At 41.1% G+C, this 21,962-nt stretch overlaps 1 protein-coding gene and 1 pseudogene across 1 annotated transcript; one reads left to right on the plus strand and one right to left on the minus strand.

Annotated features, from left to right (window-relative positions):
- The window catches only part of LOC139942627 (uncharacterized), a 187,916-nt pseudogene that overhangs the window by 1,846 nt on the left and 164,108 nt on the right, over positions 1 to 21,962 (minus strand).
- LOC139943370 (uncharacterized) lies at positions 10,993 to 15,452 on the plus strand. Its single transcript, XM_071940192.1, has 4 exons — positions 10,993 to 11,076; positions 11,176 to 11,370; positions 11,710 to 11,802; positions 15,342 to 15,452. The coding sequence occupies exons 1-4, from the start codon at positions 10,993 to 10,995 to the stop codon at positions 15,450 to 15,452; spliced, it is 483 nt and encodes a 160-aa protein (XP_071796293.1).

Genomic DNA, 21,962 nt, shown 5'->3' on the forward strand with positions numbered 1-21,962 from the left:
CACCATGGTTGGCAGGACACTGGTTTTGGGGACAACCGGGACACTATGTTGGCTACCCAGTTCATGGCTGGACTTCGGGACAGGCGTCTACATCAAAGGTTGGCCCCAATGCGGCCCCGCTCGATGAGCTTCAAAGATCTGCGACAAGAACTGCGGGTGATTGCAGAGGACAACCTCATGGAAACAGAGGTGAGGGCGAGACACCCCCTAAACATGATGGCCCAGCAAATCCCGGATAAGCCATCTAGCCTTAAACCACACCCCGAGCCAAAGGACAACAACACAACCTCACCAATTTTGGCCCTCACGGAACTTGTCAAACAACAGGCCATCACCCTAAATCAAGTGCTGGACTACCAGATGAGACTTGGTCAGCGAGTTGGGAAGCTAGAGCAGGATCCTGGTTTTGGACCCTGACAAGGGCCCCATCCGTCGCAGCCGCAGAGGCAAGCCCCGCCCCAACAGAAGGCTGGTTAATTCAACTGTGGGGAACTTGGTCATTTCGCCCGTCGCTGTCCATACAACAATCTTCGTCAACAGCCCCGTTTTCAGCAGACCTCTGGTGCCCAAAGCTATAACCATCATTTTAACTAGGAAAACCCTCTGATGCTGGGCAGTCAGTGGGTTGTTCTAGTTTACACAAGAGCCCTCTGGAGAACAATAGATATGGAAAGATCCCCCAGGAGAAAGAGCAAGGAGAAAGTCTAGTTGGTCCAGTAAGCCGTGTACAAGTTGCTATTTCTGGCAGGAAATGTTCAGTCCTTCTAGATACGGGATTACAAGTCGGCACCGTTACAGACGAATTCGTGGCCAGGCATCCTCTCCTTAGAACACATTCACTGCATGAAACAGATGTCACCATCCAGGGCGCAGGAGGCAAACCTGTACCCCACAAAGGGGTAATCTTCGTCGACATGACTGTCCTTGGACGCACCCTACCGAGGGTACCAGTGTTTATTGTACCGACGACAGAGTTCCGCAGAAAGATTCCTGGGCTGTTGGGCACAAATGTGCTGAGGGCAAGTCGGGATGCTCTCCATGAGAAACACGGCAGGCAGTTCCTTTCCAGGGTAAAAGAAGCATCCGAAACCTGGTATTCAGCACTTCAATGGACCATTGAAGACGGTGGTGATGTAGTTAAGAAGAATGGCAAGTTCTGTGCATTGCGGTTTAAAGGTCGTAAACCCTTCGTCGTGAAGGCTGGCACAGAGGCTGACATCCCCACTGAAACCCCAAGTTTCCTTCGAGACAGATTCTTTGAAGCTTTGGTCGAAGATGCCCGATCCCCACCAGCCAGAGGTGCCCTTGTAGTCGGCAGAACATTTGTATGAGTAGAGAATGGAAAGGTCCCTGTCAGAGTTATGAATATGTCCTCTCTTGATGTCGTGGTTCATTGTAACACCCGTCTAGCAAGACTGACCATGGGTAGAGTAATCTCTTCATCAGTGAGTGACCCCCCAGGAGATTTGGTAACCTGTTGTGAGTCATCCACAAATATGCCCCAACTTGATGACACCATTGATGTTGACTTTGGCTCTCTTTCCCCAGAAGATAGACCACGTGTGGCCTCCTTAATTCAGGAAAACAAGGACATCTTTTCACAACACTTGCAAGATATTGGATTCACCCAGACGATAGAGCACAACATTCCATTAGTTGACCCCACCCCATTTAGGCTTACATACCGACGCATTCCTCCAGCGCAGTATCAGGACGTGAGACGACATATTGCAGACCTCCAGCAGTCAGGCATCATCAAACCCAGCCAAAGCCCATTTGCATCACTGATTGTCATAGTCCTAAAGAAAGATGGCACCATCCGACTGTGCGTGGACTACAGGAGATTAAAATCAAAGACAGTTCGTGATGCGTTTCCCCTCCCACGAATTGATGAGGCGTTAGATGCATTGAAAAAGGCAAAGTATTTCTCATGTCTTGATCTGACTTCTGGATACCATCAAGTTAAGATGTCCGAGGTGGACCAGCCAAAGACAGCATTTACATCCCCAATGGGTCTATTCGAGTTCACGCACATGCCATTTGGTTAAGTCAATGCCCCAGCAACGTTTCAACGCCTGATGACTACTGTGTTTGGTGACATGAATTTTGAGAGCGTGTTAATTTATCTTGACAACATAATCGTTTTCAGCAGTACTTTAGAGGAGCATGTCAAACGTCTCAGCCAGGTGTTCAACAGACTAAGGGAGAATGGGTTGAAGTTGAAGCCCTCCAAGTGCCACCTGTTCCATTCCAGTGTACACTACCTCGGTCATGTAGTGTCTGGAGAGGGCATCACAACCGACCCAGCGAAGATTTCAGCTGTTAAGGACTGGCCAGTTCCTAAGTGTAAGAACGATGTCAGGAGCTTCTTAGGAATCACTGGTTACCACTGGAGATTCATTCACCAGTATGCCAAGATAGCAGGTCCTCTTTTTGCGTTGACAGGAGGAAAGAGAGGAGTTAAGGACCCATGTTTCATCTGGACACCGGAATGTCAAACTGCCTTCACTAAGCTCATCGACAGCCTGACGTCGGCACCCATCTTGGCCTACCCAGACAACAGCGAACCATTTATTCTGCAGACTGATGCATCCCTGGATGGTTTGGGGGCCGTGCTCGTCCAAAATCACAGCGGCAAGGAGCGAGTCATTGCCTATGCCAGCCGTAGTCTTTTTTTCAGCTGAAACCAGGTACCCAATTCACAAGCTTGAATTCCGAGCTGTCCACTGGGCACTTTCTACCAAGTTCCGGGACTACCTCTACGGAAATAAAGTCACGGCAGTAACCGACAATAACCCCCTGACGTATGTTCTTGACAAAGCTAAGCTGGATGCAACTTGTCAGCGCTGGGTGAGTGACATCGCTGTGTTTGACCTAGACATCTTATATCGGCCAGGCAAGAACAACACAAATGCGGATGCTTTGTCGAGAATGACCCATGATGAGGTGGTACACATTTTAGATTTGACAGTGCAAACAGCCGTTACGAGTACTAAACCAGAAGTTGTACAGGTTGAAGTTCACACGCGAGTAGATCAATCTGAGAAGTCAGAAAGCTCAGGAGACCAAGAGGAGCCGGGAAGCTGTGGAACTCCCTGTGTGCAAGGTAGAAATCTCCTTTAAGCTCAACTGGATGATCCAGACATAACTCGTGTGGTTCAGAGGCAAAGTAAACTTAGCAAGAGGCAAACCACAAAGGAGTCCGATGTTGGGGAGGAGGGTGAAAACCAAGTCCAGAATCTGCTCGTTCTTCCTCAAGCCATGAGATTGCAAGTGCTTGCTCACCTACATGATGATATGGGTCATCTTGGATTCGAAAAGGTTCTCCAACAGGTCAAGGACCGGTACTTCTGGCCAAGCATGTACACTGAGGTAAAGGTCTACATTCAAAAGTGCACAGGCGTACCCAACTAGAGACGAAAGAGTGACTACTGTGGCAAGAGTCCTTTGGGAGAAGTTCATAGTGCATTATGGGATGCCGGAGCGGTTGCATTCTGACCAAGGGAGATGTTTTGAGTCACTGGTAATTCAAGAGCTGTGTAGCCTCCTTGGGGTGAAGAAGATGAAGACCACTCCATACCACAACCGCACTTTACTCTCTATGTTAGGAACCCTGGAACCAGACCAGAAGTCAACATGGGCAACACACCTTGGAGCGCTCACACATGCTTACAATTGCAGCAAGCATGAATCAACTGGCCAATCCCCTTTCCACCTGATGTTCGGAAAAAAACCTAAGATACCCATCGACCTACTTGTTCCAGTTTCAACGCCAGCAGTTACAGAAGCCAATGACTATCCATTCTATGTCAGACAACTCAGAAGACACATGCGGAAAGTCTACCTCGACGTTCAGGAAACGGCAGAGAAGTCTAGGGCAAAACAAAAGGTCGGCTATGACAAGAAGGTCCATGAGAGCATCCTTCAGCCAGGTGAGAGTACTCGTGGCTAATAAGTCTGTGCGTGGGGAGTGTAAGCTGAAGGACCGGTGGGAAGCAATCCCTTTGTTTGTAGTCTGGAAACTGCAAGGTATCCCATCTTATGTAGTTCGGAAAGCTGGTACATCCTCCGTGAGAACTCTACATCGCAACATGCTGATGTTGTGCCCGTTTGATGTCACTCCTTCTGAAGCATCCAGTTCTGGACGAGACACAGCTCAAACATTACCAGGAGAACATGCTTCTTTAGACGAGAGTTCGGGTGTGGTCCTACCACCAGATGACTTCCGAGATGCTGATGAGCAGCAATCACATAACAACAGAAGGTTTCCACCCAGACGAGAGCAGCGGACCGGATGATACCCCACAAGCGGATTCACAAGGAGAAGTCCACCAGGACACTACAAGTTGCCAAGACGTTTCAACCCCTCCAGCTACTGAAGACTCACTTGAAAAGGATTCTTCTTCTTCGTCAGACGATGAACTACCAGCACACCAATTACGTAGATCCATTAGGCCTCCACAGCGATTTGGGGACTGGCTGTAAATCTTCATTGTTTTAAATGTCCGTTGTTGGGACATTAGAACCTCAGCAGGTGATTTCTGCATCTGAAGAATTCCAAGACCCTCAGGATGTCATTAACAGTGCCAAAAAACAAACTCTAGTAACTTGGTGTAACAGTCATTATTACCCCTCTTCTTCAGACTCATCCATCTATGATCCTTGTGACCCGAGGAGGAACACCCAGTCTATCGTCCAAAGTTTGGAGAATGGAACTAATGATATTTTAATTTGTTTTAAAGTTCTTGTTACATAATTTCAGATACGTTAGTGCAGTTGGGAAGATCATGCTCATTAGGCCTACTATGTTTCTCAAGTCAGACATTGTTGAGGACAACAATGATTTTAGCTGGGGCGAGTGTGACAGGGCTAAGTAATAGCCATTTTTAAATGTCCATTGTTGAAGGTAACAGAGAAAACTACAATACATTAATTGGTATAACCCCTATATAACCATTTTCTTATTTAAGTTCCCCCCTGGATAAACACTTTCTCTTGTTCAACCTTTTATACAAAATGATTTTTCACCCCTTCTTTTTTCGATCGGGGGGCTCCGGTTTTTGTAATCCTTTTTATCTTCTTCAAAAAACACTTTTTAAGCTACTCACACAATAACACTGTCAATATAACAAAATGCGGTATTCCTACGTTTGACATCGTCAATTTTTTTTTATTGTTTCCTGAAAACTCCTGGCAAACAGAAATTAGGAGCAATGAAACAAAACAGTATAATATTGGAACGTTGCGATCATAAGAAATAACGGATTTGACATGATGTGTACCGACTAACAAACCCACGATGACAAACATGTACTCTGATGTCTGGCTCCCAACCCCTACCAAGCTCACGGCGAGACCCGCAAGCTGGGAGTTCATAGCGCCCGAGATTACACCTCCTGCCCCCCACGAGACACGGCATGTGCGGTACGTGATATTCCCCGAGGCTCACGTTCTGATCGCTCCACGCTGTGGGGCCATATAACAAGTTTCCGTTACACAGACTTTTTGAATGCGAATCTTACGTTAGATATTTCACCATTATTGACATTTTGTAGCGATAATTTGAATACTTGATCTATTTCGTCAATTACTCGTTAATAATTTTGTACCACTTTTTGGTTAGAGCAATCACGCGACCTTCGTTTTTGTTGTAAAATGCTCAAAAACGGCCAAATTTGATGTGTTTTTTTTAAAGACTGTTCTTAAGGACTGTCCTGGAAACCCGTTGAATACATTAGTCTTTTTTGTAACCCAAATAGCCCAATTCTGCCGGTGCGTCCCTTCAACTGGATGGGGAAAGGTACCAAGGAAGCATTCAGCAAGCTTCCCCTTACAAAAATGTACCATACATTACCATTTAAAGCACCATAGTATGGTACAAATGGTAATTTCTAAATGGTGGTATTGGATATGTACCAATGGTTTACCATCGGTATAATGGTAATGGTATACACTTAATGGTAATAACCTTTTTTCATTTACCATGGTATTATCCTAATGGTTTCTGAATTGTATTACAACGGTAAATGGTATGGTATTTTTTGTGGTAATCCTTCCTTCATTCAATGGTTTCTGAATGGTATTGCGACGCTTTACTGAATGGTATTTCAAATGGTAAACTGAATGGTAGCTAGCTTCCTATTCCAGTAATTGGTATCCTGATGGTATTATGACAGTACTCTTTAATGGTATTTTAATGGTGAATGCTTTTTACATTCAATGGTTTCTGAAGGGTATTGCAACATTTCACTAAATGGTATTTCAAATGGTAAACTGAGTGGTAGCTTCGGATCCAGTCAATGGTATCCCCAATGGATTTTTGAAAGTACGCGGAATGGTATTTCAATGGTACATGCTCATTACATTCAATGGTTTCTGAATGGTACCACGGTACACTGAATGGGTTTTTAAATGGTAAACTGAGTGGTTGCTTCTGATCCAGTCAACGGTATCCCCAATGGTATTGTGAAAGTACGCGGAATGGTAAGTGCTCATTACATTCAGTGGTTTCTGAATGGTACCACGGTACACTGGATGGTTTTTCATATGGTTAACTGAATGGTAGCTTCCTATCCAGTCAATGTATCAATGGTATTATGCCAGACACAGAATGGTATTTTAATGGTAAATGCTCCTTACATTCAATGGTTTCTGATTGGTACGACAGTACACTGAATGGTATTTTAAATTGTAAACTGAATGGTACATTCCTATTATGACAGAACACGTAATGGTATTTGAATGGTAAATGCTCCTTACATTCAATGGTTTCTGAATGGTACATATAGTACACTGAAAGGTATTTCAAATGGTAAACATGGTAGCCCGTCGCTTCCTATTCCAGTCAGTGGTACCACTGGTTTTTTATTGGAAATACAATGGTACGCGGAATAAGGCAATTGCTAGTTACGTTTATGTTTCAATCACCGGCACTAGTTCAAATTTGTTCCACTATACATACAATGTACACTTCAATTATACACTTTTTTTCCAGTTTCTTTATTTATGCTACGTAATACAAAAAAGAACACATTAAACTAAGCAAGGTACAGACTGAAATAAGAAGATTTAAGAATCAACATTTATTTTCTTTATCATGATTATTTGAGTGAGCATTCTCTGATAACATGAGCAACAGGGGATTTTTTTCTAAATTTTCTTTCTAAATTATCTTGAGAGTGAAAAGTTGGAAAAATATTTAATTAATTGTGTGATATTACGATCTAGAAAAAGATGGAAATCAAGATCTTTAAAATATCCATCCTATAGTACTTAGATTTATCATTTTCAAGTTGCATCTAGCTTGTGTCATAGTCTCCAACCTCACAATAAAATGATGTAAATTGCCATTGCATTCGATACCCTTCAGTGCTACATTTATCAACATCAAATTATCCAATGTCATCAATCTGAGAAAAATGGTTCAGTACATTTTTGCTCAGGTAGGCTAGTGTTTCGGTTTATTTGATTTTTTTAGAGCAAAATTGAAAACATGACGTCATTGGATTTCAACAACTCGTGGGTTCTTTAATTCCAACAAGGAATATTTCATACGTCAAACGATCAAATTCAAATCCGTGTTGATTGAATATCATTGACAGTCAGGAGTAAACCAAAACATCCCTATACACAAATGTACAAACCCAATTTTCTCATAATGCTGTAATTGGATGTTGAAAATTATAATTGGAAGGGTTTCAATACACAATTTTAACGTGATGTTAGACACTTGTAATTCCACCCCCCCCCCCCCCCCTAATCATTTTAGAACTCTTTATCCTGGAAAATCAGTAACTCTCAAAATGGAACTTCATTGTAACTGATCCCCTTCAAAAACAGTTTGAATTTACACAAAAAACACTTCGCTAACTATTGCTAAAGTTCACGACCTTCGTCAGAAGTTTTAGCATACAAATCGGTTTAAATCAGCCTCTTTCATGTCTTTGAATTGTTCCAATACAAAATCAGAAAGTTTAGACAAGAGGACTTTAAAACTTTATATAATTCTCAAAAGTAGCTGGGCAGCAGCCTCAATGAAAATGTGTGGAATGGAATCGATCAAGCAAATTTTCAATCGAGTTGTTTTTATGCATTGACTGTTGCTACTCAAATTTGTATTTTTTGTGATGTACTCGTTTTCTAAAAGATATATAGACCTTTTGTGAGTGGGGAAAAATTAACAAGTCTCCAACCTGACGTTAAAATGGTGTAAATTGCCATTGCATTCTTTACATTTCTAGTGCTAAATTTGTCAACATCCAATCACCTGATGACATCATTCGGAGAAAAATTGGTCAGTACATTTTTGTTCGGGTAGTGTTTCGGTTTAGTGCTTACTTTTTTTTGAGCTCAGAGCGAAATTTGAAACATGACGTCATTGGATTTCAACAACTCATGGGTTATTTAATTCCAATGAAGGAATATTTCATCAGTCATTATAATGTAATTGGATGTTGAAAAATGTTGCACTGGAAGGGTTCGAGTACAATGGGAATTGACACCATGTTAACGTGAGGTTAGAGACTTGTTAATTCTGCCCCCCTCCCACCATTTGAGAACTTAAATTTTGCATGAGAATTGACAAATGTTTTTGGGGGTAATTCTTTGTAACAGTATGCCACACTTTTTTTTCTGGAGCCATTTTATTGCTTATGCTTTTTTTCGTTTTGGAAGAAGGGCATACAGCGTTACACATGCCCTTCCTCTGGGTACAATATGAATGATAAGATAATGTGGATGTGAATTACCTCCAAGTCCACCATAGGTGATTCAACTGAGTTTGGTGATGATTTCGTGGCTGGTGTTGTTCTTTTTGGTTGTTTTGTGGTACTGGATTGCCCATTTGATGAAGTGGACGGTTCATTTGATGAGTAAGAGGACAGAGGAGACAGCTTGGACGACAATTTGCCTGTCATTTTCTTCACTTCGTAGAGCAGTTGTGGCAGAACTAAAAAAAAAGAATATTGCAACTTGTTATATGGGCAGGACACGTAATAGTTCTTTTGAAACTATTCGAAATCGTAATATTTTCATTTACATCTTGATGAAAACAGTGTCAATTTCAGAAAAGAATGCAACTGACAGGGCTCCCTTTTATTTTATAAAGCCAATATAGTACAAAACCCAAATATTACTTGTCATAGTAGACAATGTGGTTGTTAATGCTTTGTTTTCTCTTTTTAGCATCTCATTGTCTGCCTTGTGATTCCTGAGCTCATTGATGGGATTGCTGTCACTGTCTGATGATGTGTTATCATAATCTTGCTATAAAGAACATATTAAAATCCAATTGTAACTGTTTTTACCTCATCGTGTTGCTCCTGTAAAGCAGGATTTTGTTTAGTGATGTAGATCTTAAATCATCTCTCCCCCTCGAGACCGGTCTCCCTACCGTCCTTTTAAAAAGGAATAAAAAGGCTATGCAGTGCATATCTGAGAGTGTGAAACACAATATGCAATCCCATTTTATAAAAATTACCAATAATATTTTAAATAGCAATGTGGAGTTTTTTGCAACTGTACTAACCTCAAATCTTGGCTGTTTCGAAGCAAAAATATTTTTCACCATGTTCTCTGCCACTGCTTTGCTGCTGGTTGTTTGTGCCTTTTTAGTCTGTATGAACATGTAATACATTAGAAAAAGTTACAATTTGACAGCTTTGTTTTATTTCGGCTAATTATTTAAAATTATTTTTGGAAGGGGGGTTACTGATATATGTTTTTTTGGTAGTGTAAACTTCTTCCACACAGCCAAGCACCATTGATGAGTTTGGTTGGGTGGTGTTCTTGTTGGATCAGGTGTAGGTTTGGTCCAACATCAACATTTGTTTAAGTTAGGGGTAGGATAGTTGGCCTTGATCGTTGGGTATGTTTTAAAGAAATAAAAGGGAAGTCAGTGTATCTGCCCATAAAAAGATGACAAACTTTACCACATCTAAGCGCTTTTTTTCCAATGACATGGAATTCGGAGTCACTGGAGTCGTCACTCTCTTCAAACTTCTTTGGTCTTTGACGTTGCCTTTTCCCTTAGGGCATTCAGTTGACTTTGAGTCACCTTTACTGTTGTTGTTGTCAAGCAGGCCTTCAAGAACTTTTTCAAGTTCCTTTTTTGTGTCTGAAATTTACAAGAACAAAAATATAGGGAAATCTTTACATTTGAAATACCTGGTTCTGGTATTTTCAGTACAGACAGTTTAATATAAAAAATTAATTGCCCAGTGTCCCGGGGTCGATTTCACAAAGAGTTTGGAATAGTCCTAACTTAGGATTTTCAAGTTAAAAAATCCTCAAAATATATGCATAAGGAGTCAATGAAACACGTATGAAATGGGGTTTATGTGGAAGGTTAAACTTTCAGGAGGACAGAAAAGTTGTTTTCGTGTCAATAAATGATGCCGGCTCTTGCCAGTCAGCCGATTGTTGTCGATTTTCAAGTTAAAAAATCCTCCAAATATATGCATAAGGAGTCAATGAAACACATATGAAATGGGGTTTATGTGGAAGCTTAAACTTTCAGGAGGACAGAAAAGTTGTTTTTGTGTCAATAAATGATGCCGGCTCTTGCCGGTCAGCCGATTGTTGTCGATATGCCTATTATCTACTGTGATTTTTTTTTTTTTTTGCATGCTGTTGGTGCAACTTCCAGGCTGCACATATGACAAGAGGAATAAAAAAGTTATTGTACTCCTGCAGTGCACACATTCCACCATCTATGTTGTTTGTATTTGTAAATTGTGAAATAATTAATTAAAATAGATTAATAATTGTATTAATTATGACTATGTAAGCCCCCTGGTATTTTTACATAATATTAGGCCTAATTAATGACCAAAAAAATATTATTAGAAATTGAAAAAGTAGCTAACATTATTATAACCTCATCAATAAAAGCAAGGCCAAGCTGATGGTCATGACTCAATGGTCCAAATGTAATGTCAGATGAAGTTCAATTAAATAAAAAACTAATGTTTACCTCAACAGATTTGTCCTGTCATGTCTACGTCTGGAAGTGGAACAGATGAAGTGCAAGACGACATGTGGCTCGCATACATTGACGAAAATAAAGGCTGGTACAATGTAAGCATTGCATTGCAGTAGATTTGGGCAACGTAATAGAATCTTCAGTTTATAGTTGTGCCTTGAAACTTAATTTACACATTGCTATCGTTTGTTTAGATTCCACAAAGTGATCTGTCATCAGACGTAAGCGCACCGCCCTCCCCAAAACCATCACAAGCAAGCACACATCTGTACTCAGTACAAGACGCGTGCCCCTCCCCAGGACCATCAGAAGCAAGCACACATATGTACTCAGGACCAGACGCATGCCTCTCCTCAGCACCATCAGACGCAAGCACACATATGTACTCAGTACCAGAAGCATGCCCCTCCCTAGGACCTTTAGAAGCAAGCACACATCTGTCCTCATGACCAGACGCAAGCCCCTCGCCAGCACCATCTGACGCGAGCACACATCTGTCCACAGGACCAGACGCATGCCCCTTCCCAGCACCATCAGACGTCAGCACACACTTGTCAACAAAGTCACCAAGTACATTCTCATCATCTGAGGATCATTTGCTTCAGTATCAGGTAAATGTGATCTACATCTTATTTGTACCTTCTTGCGCACTTTCGTGTTAGTTGCACAGGACAATGAATGCAATTGATGTTCAAATTGTGTTATTCCACTTAACCATTTCACAACAGCCGGCTGTTAAATTCGTGAAGGTGTCTGATGTCACAGACGACGAATTGGAGGTTACAGTGGTGCATTTGGCAGATGTAACCTGGGCAGATAAGGTAATTACACTGACTTTTTTCCTGGAGAGTCACAGCTATTGCAAAGAGAGCTGATTCAAGATTGACTTCAAATATATGTTTCCAGTTGGAGTGCTTGTTTTTTCAATCCTTCACCCTTAAAAAATATATTGATTTTACATTAAGCTGTATGATATTACACTGGGTTTGTTCCTTTGCTATAACATTGTCTTGTTGATGTGTTTAACTATATATTTTTTGCATTGTATTTTTTGTGTGTATTTAATTGACAAAATATTGACAGATCTCAGTTATTTTATTTTCAAGGGAACACAAACCACTGCTGAGAAACTTGAAGACACAGTGTCACGTCTTCAAAAGCAAAACGCAGAACTTAAGCAGGAAACACATTCATTACGTGAAAAACTGAAAAAGTGCAAAGCACTACTCTCTTAAATATGAGAAATGAAGAAGTCCTTAGCAAGTTACAAAGGCTGGACAATGCCAAGTTTATTAATTACCTCATTGATTCTGATCCGGCTGAACCAAAACCAACAAGAGCAGCTTATCAGAGGCTAGTCAATGTACTTAAAGTGAAAGCAAGGAGACTGCAAAATGATAAACGCACGGCATCTGGAGGGTTGAATCTTAAGAAATACCTTGACAAAGAGTTTTTATTCCCAAAAGCTCAAGACAGGCAACCTGCTGCTAAGACTTCAGAAGCACAGACTAATATTACAGGACCACTACCTCGTTACCTGGTGAACCAGAACAAGCCTCTCAGAGACAAGGTTCAGAGAAAAAATACAGAATTGAAAAAGAAAAACATCAAGTTCGGTATCTGGAAAGACGAATACTGGCTTAGCACAAAGGCTGAAAGACAAATGAAAAAGGGTGAGACAGGTTGAATCAAAGTGTAAAGACTTAAAACACACGCTAAAGGAAAAGAAGAAGGAAATCAGTGACACTCTTGCTGAGAATGAATGGCCGAGAGAAATGGTGGAATTAGAAATGCCTTCAAAAGATGAAAGTGGCAGCTATTAAATACCTATGAAAGAATGGGTCTGCCACCTACTAAAAAATAATGTGCCTACCGGACAGGTTCCAGGAGTAATTGAAGCTGTTTTGAAATTAGTAGGAAAACAGGCATCAGCCTTACCCAGTAAGTCAACCATAAATGAATGGAATGTTATGAGACTATGCATCGCCCAACAGCAGCTAGCTGAAGAAATACCACAGACGTCACATATTGGTCTTCTAAGCGACGAAACTTCTAAATTTGGAAAGAAGTTTGAGGGTTTTCACGCCACTGATGAGAAGGGTCAGCTGTTTGTACTCGGTCTCCGGGAAATTACATCAAAGTCAAGCCAAGATGTGTTATCCAGCTTTCAACAAATTCTGCGTGACATTGAAGACCGGGCAGGTGCCAGTAGCCACCAGGTAGCACGGGAAATTCTCCTGAGAATAACCTGTACTATGTCTGATCGAGCTGCAACACAAGGAAAATTTAATGAACTTTTGGAAGAATACCGGAAGGAAATTCTACCACTAACAGTACACCAGTATGCCTCCTTGTCAGATAGTGACCAAACATCCCTTGGTAAGCTCTGCAACTTCTTTTGCGGACTCCATGCATCGGTCCATCTGGCTGAAGTAGCAGCAACAACCTTGAATCAAGTAGAGGAAGGTATATTCATAGAGGGGGCACCAATCCGTGATAAGAATTTCAGAAGAAAATCTGAGCCAGGAGCAGCACGACTGCTTGGAACAACATGCAAGGCGGTTTCAGAAGGAGGAGATGAGAAGAGTGGATGCCATGGGCCATTCCTTGATTTTGTCCGGCCATCTATCAGAAAAGATGGGTTTATCCACGTTCCTATTGAGCCTTTTCGTGGGAATAGGTTTAACATTTTGTTTCAGAATGCTGCCAGTGTATTCTACTTGGCTACTCATCTCCAGAGTTTCTTTGATGGAGGAGGTGCAACGAAGCGTCTACTTCACGCAGTGCAGTTTCATTTGAAAGTACCTGAATACTTGGCAGGCTGTAAAGCTCTTGGACTGATATCATTCCTGGTGACTAAGCCATTGTGGTCTACGATTGAAGACACAGAAATCCATATCGTGGATATTGGCCAACACTATCAAGAGGTTATTGATTTCTGGGTGATGTCCAGCAGTAGGACAGCTGAATTCATTATGGGAGATCTTCATCTTTCCTTCTGCAGTGTGCCCTCCCTTCAAAAAGATGTGATGTTCCAAAAAATAAAAAAACCATGGAGTCATGATGCCACAGTTGAAGTTATTCTTCAAGTAGTTTTACCAGCCATGGCACGACTCTTGCAGCGTATCTTTAGTGACCACTTGGAACGAGGAAAATGGGACGATGTTTCCCCTGAGATCAGCGAACGTGTCAAGGGTCTTCCAAAACACAACAAGTTTTCAGAAAGCATATTTGGGCACTTGGATCAACTTCTTAGGAAAAAGCCGAACATCACAACGCTTGCGAGTAAGGCATTCATTTTATTCAGCCATAACAGAACACTGGCATGGTTGAATTCCAAGTCTACCGCTGAAAAGGCGCGAATATTCAAGGCGGCAAGGCGGTCAGTGAGAGTCGTCACAAGAAGTTTGAGAGCCGTCGGCAGGAAATTCAGGCATCCCGTCTGGCCAATGCTTTGAAGAAGCTTAACCAGGCCAAAGAAGCCGGTCGTAAACAGATGGAGAAGAAGGAGAAGCTCACCCTGGACATCATGTCCTGGGGTCTGTGGCAAAGCAGAGATCAAGTTGATGAGTATCTGTCCACAATTGACAGCAAATCAAGAAAGGTAACAGCTTTAAAGGCCCAGCTAAACTTCCGCCAGTTTGTCTTGGAACAGAAACCAGCAGACAAAACGACAGTCTGTATGCCTTCTTCAAAAACAAAGTACCATTCACTGCTGAAGAGTTGGCTGCTAACTTGAAGAAACTCATCCAAGAGACTCCATGTCTTGCAAGCCAATCAACCTGGAATAAGTGATCCCACCAGTAGCTCCAAACCACTCCTGGTTGGAAAGAGAATAAAACATTTATGCAGTACAGATGGTGATGAAGAGCAGTGGTTCTTCGGAAAAGTTATCTCCCAGGTTTGATTGGTCAACAACAAAAATTGGACATGTTTCTTACACTGCCATCATATCATTTCACGCAATCATACCTGGAACTGCTTATGTTCAACATTGTCAATGATCTTATAGTGTTATTCAAGAAATGTTGTACTAATAGTGTTATTACTAACAAGTATACAGTTGTTTTTGTGTCCATACTGATGTTTTATTGAATAAGGATTATTATTGATTGCGTTCATTCATGCATGGCATTGATTTTCTTCATTACTTTCATTCAAACAGGTTGTTGTTGCTGTTTCTGATACTGTTCTGCAGAATTACTGTTTTATTAACATTGTTCATACTAACAAGTTAAATAAATTTTACAGGCATGTACAGTTTGTTTCAAGCAATGAAGATGACCGTTATCAATTTGCATTGAGTTGATGGACAAATGTTTTTACCCTTAAATTTTGTCTTCATACCATATCTCAACAGGTTCCTGGCTATCCGGCATTGTTCAACGTGAAGTACGATACAGATGAACATGTGTACACATACAAGCTGCTTGAGGACTACGGAAAAGGAGACCTCCAGATAGTTGTTTAAGGTAATCAGGTCATTAATGGTGCATTAACAGGTTACTCTTGCTATATTTTGAATGGTTAGCATGCTACAACAGAACATTTTGCCATTTGAAGATACCCTGTAATCAACCAAAAATTGACGGACTGAAAACGGCATCTTTTAAATGAAAATTAGCCATAACTTCACTATACTTTAAGCTATCAAGCTGGTACTAAATTTGTGGGGTTCCTGAAAAAAAAACTTAAAAGTGCCGGACTCCCTAGTCAGGGGGGGGGGGGGGGCGTCACATACTATGTACATGTTTATGTATAGCACGAACTACATGCAGCATGAACTACATGTACCACAAACACGTTGATGTTGTTTTGCAATGATGCAATCGAGTGGCTGTGCACATCCATGTCGTCGTCGGCGTCGCGCATGAACTACATGCATGTGCCACGAACACGTTGTATTTTGTATTATTATTAAAGAAGAGTGGCTGTATAATTACTGCACAGCTAGCTGTCATGTCGTCGGCGTCGTGCAACAATAGCATGCATAAACCTTGCTAATAATGGCAGCCCGGCCGCCCTCACCACTTCTCAATCTAGGCCCCCCAAAACGTAAAAAATACCGAAGACCAGAATTCGATGACAATGAACGCTTTCACAGTATACCAAGAAGTACCGTATCACTACATAAAAAGAACAAGCGCCATGGCCAAGAAATGTGAGTACAGTCATACAATATTTATCCATAGCCTGTAGTTACAGTGTTTGGGCCTTTACTATTTTATAGGGTTATGAAAACGAAAAATGTTATTAATATCGAAAATGCTTTCATTCTAACATATTAAATTTGTGGGATTAAGTTTGCATGTCTTGCTATTATAACATTTATTATCCAAAATTAATTCAAAGTTTAGGCCCTATGCTCATTATATTTTGGTGAAGTTTGTCATATTATTTGGTTTTGTTCTCACTCTCTGACTCTCTCCTTCAATTCAACAGTCGTATAGATAACATTTCAAGCAGTGATGAAGATGAAGAACTGATTAATGTAAGTATTTCAAATACTGTTTTTGATTTTATTTCAACTTTCTGTAAATTTTTATCGAAAACCCTTGAAAAAATGAAGAGTAACTCCAACCTTCATTCTGCAGAAAAATTTGCCACGAAGATGGATTTTTTTCCATTTGGAAATTATTGTTCGAAAGAGTGTCAAACTCAAAGTGTATAGTGTGGCTTAGTGAGATATCACTTCACATCAAGCTACGTGTGTCTGAAAAAAAGGATGTACAAAATGCCAGTGCCACTACTAAAAAAACTACTACAGCTACAATAGTTACCTTGTGCAACAATTCACTATGCTATTATCTACATGGTAGATGTATTGACAATGCCAGTGCCATATTTTGTGGTCAAACAATGTTGAAACAATGGACACGTAAAGATTAGTACGATCCGCAAATAATGAAGTTCTGATTAATAAAAACAAAGTGAAGATAGTGTTATTTGTTATAAATTGTAAGAACCCACAGCGGCATGGTGTAAGGATTGTGAATTCTGACATTGCAGCGGAAAGTGATGATGGTCAGCAGTTTCTACAAGTTGAAGTGAGTGCCAACCAATTGGTGTTTGTATAGTTCTTCGTATTTACAAAACAAAAGAAGTGGCTTATTAACTATTGAAGATGCAAGTCCGGGGAGGAGGGTGGGGTCCTCAATCCATATGATATAGAAGAGTTTGCGGTAACACCATGTATAGGAGACCAAAGGGTCTCCTATACCCAAGGTCAAACACACACACCCACAGTTAGTTTACCATACCTAGGTCCCCCCTCGCATCGCCTCCAACGCATCTTCAAGCAAGCAGGTATCAAGGTGTATCACTCCGCCCCGAAGAAACTGCATGGCTCTCTCCAATCGCACAAGGACAAGAATGACCCCTCCACCCTGTAATAATTCAGGAGGCCGGATGCCTGAAGATTGAACTTGAATATGCTTTTATTGCTGTATCTCATTTACTAAGACAGTTAAGTGTGTATCGCCTTAAAACATGGCCGCCTGCATACAACATTAACTTGTTACACACGGCCTTGTGAGGGCGCTCTTCTAATAACAAGCTGTATTACAACATCTTCCTTTTTCTTTTCTTTTTTTTAAAGAAAGCCAAACAAAATACATTTACTTGCAGTTAGACTTTTTCAAAACAAACCATTACAATGAGGAATCAAAACCAATTTTCTTTGAACACTTTTTTTTTTCTTTTTTTTTTCACGACTGTTTGTTTTTGTTCTGGGTTTTCTTTTTGTGAAAAAAAAACAACAAATTTTTTCATAACCAGTATTAACTGTTGGCGGCAACAACTAAGTAACATATTGTTCCAAGTATAGTGGAGGTTTGGAGGTTTGACCGTCCGGCCAGACCTAGTTGTGATGACATGCGGTGGTGTTTCCTGCACCGTGTCATTCAGATTGTGAGTCTGTTCTGAATCAGAGTCAATGTTCAGAGTTTGTTCTTGATCCTTGCGACATGAAGCTCTGATGTCTCGTCTGTTTCGTTGATACTGATGTCCATCAGCAGTTTGCACGATGTAGGATTGTGGCGTAGCAGCATTTTTAGCGATCACAGCGGGTCTCCAGGTAGTTTCCTCGCGAACACTTACTGGAACTCCAGTGGCAAAGGGTTTGAGGGGTTTTGTGTTTCGATCGTAGTAGTGCTTTTGCATGGTTTGCTTGGCGTGAAGTTTCTGCGGAATATCTGTGAAGATTTCTGATTTCAACAGTTCTGCTGATGTCGGTAATTGGGTCTGTGTCCGACGTCTAAAGAACAATTGGGCAGGAGATGGGAGGCCATCTCGGGGTGTGTTGCGGTAATCGAGTAATGCCAAATGCGGATCCTGATTGTCAGCGATGGCTTTTTTGAGCAGATTTTTGGCTATCTGAACGGCTTTTTCAGCTCTGCCGTTTGATTGTGGATAGCGCGGAGAGGAGGTTGCGTGTGCAATATGGTAATCTTTAGCGAATTGTTTGAACTCCGACGAAGCATACTGCAGACCATTGTCAGAAAACAGTATATCAGGAATACCATATCTTGAGAACTGTTGCTTACAGCATGCGATAACTGCGGAAGATCTCAGGTTGGACAGTTTGTTGACTTTGATGAAGTTTAAATAATAGTCAACAAACACAACGTAGTGATCAGACTTGATCTCAAAAATGTCAGTTCCAACCTTTTGTAAAGGTCTCTGAGGGATTTCATGCGGTATCATCGGCTCTTTGCTTTGCTTAGCTTTGTATTTCTCGCATACAGCACATCTGTGTACCATATCTGTGATTTGTGCCGACATGTTCGGCCAGAACATGATGTCCCTTGCTAAGCGTTTAGTTTTCTCAATACCTTGATGGCTCTGGTGTAGTTTTGCAAGCATCGTTTTCTGCAATGCCTCTGGGATGAGAACTTTGTTGTTTTTGAAGATTAGTTTTTCTTCAATTGTCAGCTGTTCCCGAAAATCCCAGAACTGCTTCATGTTGGTTGGTAGGTCTGCTCTGTTATCAGGCCAACCATTGCAAATAGTCTTTGCGAGTGTCTGCATTGTGGGGTCGTTGGCCGTTTCGCGTTGTAGCTCTTCTATTCTCTCAGCCGACATTGGTAGGCAAGTGACCATACAAATCGGAATCTCATTGTCAGTATCATTTGATGAAACTTTGTATGGCGGATAGTTGCGACTTAATGCATCTGCCACTACCAATTCTTTTCCTTTTTTGTAGCGCACTTCCACATGATATTTCTGAAGTTTGAGCAGCATGCGTTGTAATCGTAGAGGAGTTTGCTCAAGTGGTTTTCTCATAATTGCTTCCAGTGGTTTATGATCTGTCTCAACCACAAAATGACGACCAAATACGTACTGATGGAATCGCTCACATCCAAATGTGATTGCATACAATTCTTTCTCAATTTGTGCGTATCTGCACTGTGCTGGCGACATCGCTCGTGATGCATAAGCTACAGGTTGCTCATTCTGCAACAAAACAGCCCCTACACCTGCTTTTGACGCATCTGTCCTGACTAACACCGGTATCGTGACATCATAGAATTCTTTTGCGGCTCAAAGTAATCTGTGAATTTTGTCAACAGAACATCTAGCTTCTTTTTGTCATCCTCATTATCAAAGTCAAATGTATTGTATATTTCAAGTGCTTCTTCTCCAATAGTGTGCAACAACGTGCAGCATCTGACATACATCGGTTTGTCTGCCATCCCCGAGGCTGTCATGTACAAATGAAATCGTTGTTTCCATTTTCGGAGACATTTCCCTCCAGGCAAAGGCTATCTGGTTGCTTGATGCTATCCATCTATTTACTGTAGTTTACTTCTGACACCATGTAACAGTTCAGGAGGCCGGATGGCTGAAGATTGAACTTGAATATGCTTTTATGCTGTATCTCATTTACTAAGACAGTTAAGTGTGTATCGCCTTAAAACATGGCCGCCTGCATACAACATTAACTTGTTACACACGGCCTCGTGAGGGCGCTCTTCTAATAACAAGCTGTATTACAACACACCCGTGCCGGAGTCTATCGCATCCGATGTGAATGTGGTAAGGTTTATGTCGGGGAAACCGGGCGTAACCTTCCCACTAGACTTAAGGAACACCGAGCACACGGAAAGAGGGGGGACTTTGATAAATCCGCCATCGTCAAGCATTCCCACATCGCTGACCACCGAGTGAACTGGGATGCTGCAGAAATCATCGCTCCCACCCAGGCGTGGCACCCGAGACGCATTAGAGAGGCCATCGAGATCCACAAGCATGACACCGTACCCCAAGACATCGGCTTCCACATCAGCAACATCTGGCTCCCCCTTCTCCCGACCAATGGATCTTCTATATCCACGGTCACCCCCTAGGCCCCAACCATTAGACTGCTTTGGGTCATCTATACCCTCAGTCACCTAGGCCCCACACCCTCACTGCCCCCTGTGCTTGTTCCTACTGACACGGTTCAGTGAGCACACACCCCCCACACAACTCCCAAGACTCCACTACAGGTTTCACCACGCATCATCGAGTTCATTTCCCGCCTACATTTCCCGCCTTCGTGCATCACCGCTGATCCACGGCCCAGTACTTAAGCAGCAATAGCATCAGAGTCCAGCATTCTCCAGAAGACGATCAGAGCATACTGATCAAAACGTTGTGTTACCGCAAAATCTTCTATATCTTATCTCCACCTTGCAAAGTTTCAAATCCTACTTATCAATCCATATGGTCATGCACAAGCGTGTTCATTATGTGGTTGAGCCTTAATGGGGAAAACCACATAAACCGTTTTAGGGTTATTATGTGGTTTGAGCGGGAAGTTGTGTTCATTATGTGGGTTTTTTCATTGTGTGGTTTGGGTCATTATGTGGTTTGACCTGAACTATTTTAACTGGAGCAGTGACCTGAATAAAACTATTAATTTTTCTGAAATTTAAAAAACCTCATAACTTTTTACACGATTAATGTACATTTTCAATTTTTTCCATACAGAATACCTGTATTTTAAATTTTATTTTCATGTTTTAAGTCGACTGATATTGTTTCAAGAACAAAAATCTTGAAAACAGACAAAATGTTCATTATGTGGTTGAGCAAGAATTTATTTGAAACAATTTTAATTGTTGATTTTTCTACTTATTCAAAAGGACCTCCTTTTATCAGCTCAAATTTGGTGTGTGGAAAGTATAATATTAAACTGACACTAAGGATTACCCTGATTATCTCTGTATTTTTAAAAGTTTCTTGTTTTGTCTGGATCCATAAGACGATCAGACTGGAGTGTCAATACGCTTTACTGAATGTTCACTTTACTGAGTGTTCACGTAACATTGGTTAACATCTTGTATCAATTAGTCAGCATTTACATCCTAACAGCATCAGGCCGAACATCAATTCTCAAAGTAATGGTTAAATAAGAAAATGAAGTTATTAAAGATGCACGACTTTGTCAACATGGTTTTTTGGGGTGTTTTTTATGTTGTTTTTAGCTGTTCCGACCGTCCGTCGGATCAGGTTTTGTTTTCGTCTAGATTTTTTTGTTTTTGTTTTTATTCTTTGTTTCTCCCCTAAATCCCATAGCGTTTGTACACATTTTTGTAACAGCCTAATCTCCTAAACCATAATACGAAAGAGTGAGTTTATTATACCAAATGAAGCTTAGAACATAAGCTTAATTCTTATCGTAAAAAAAATATTAATTTTTTTAAATTATAAGCCGTAATTAAGCTTATAAATATTTAATTAGCAAACCTAGTTAACACCATATCTCCAAAAGTAGACCGCCGATCCTTAAACTTTTTTGAGCTATACACTAGTCAGGTCCTGTTAATGTGATTTCCGACATAAAATTCTGGACGACGTCACCATGACGTCATGTTTTGCACGTTTTGTGTCTGTGCACAAACACAATGGCTCTTCAAGTGTAAACAAACCCAGCTTTCGGAAACATAATTTATTTGATTAAAATTAAATAACATGTTGTACACTTCCCAAAACTGCT

This window comes from Asterias amurensis, chromosome 10, assembly GCF_032118995.1.
Source record: "Asterias amurensis chromosome 10, ASM3211899v1".
NCBI classification, from domain to species: domain Eukaryota; kingdom Metazoa; phylum Echinodermata; class Asteroidea; order Forcipulatida; family Asteriidae; genus Asterias; species Asterias amurensis.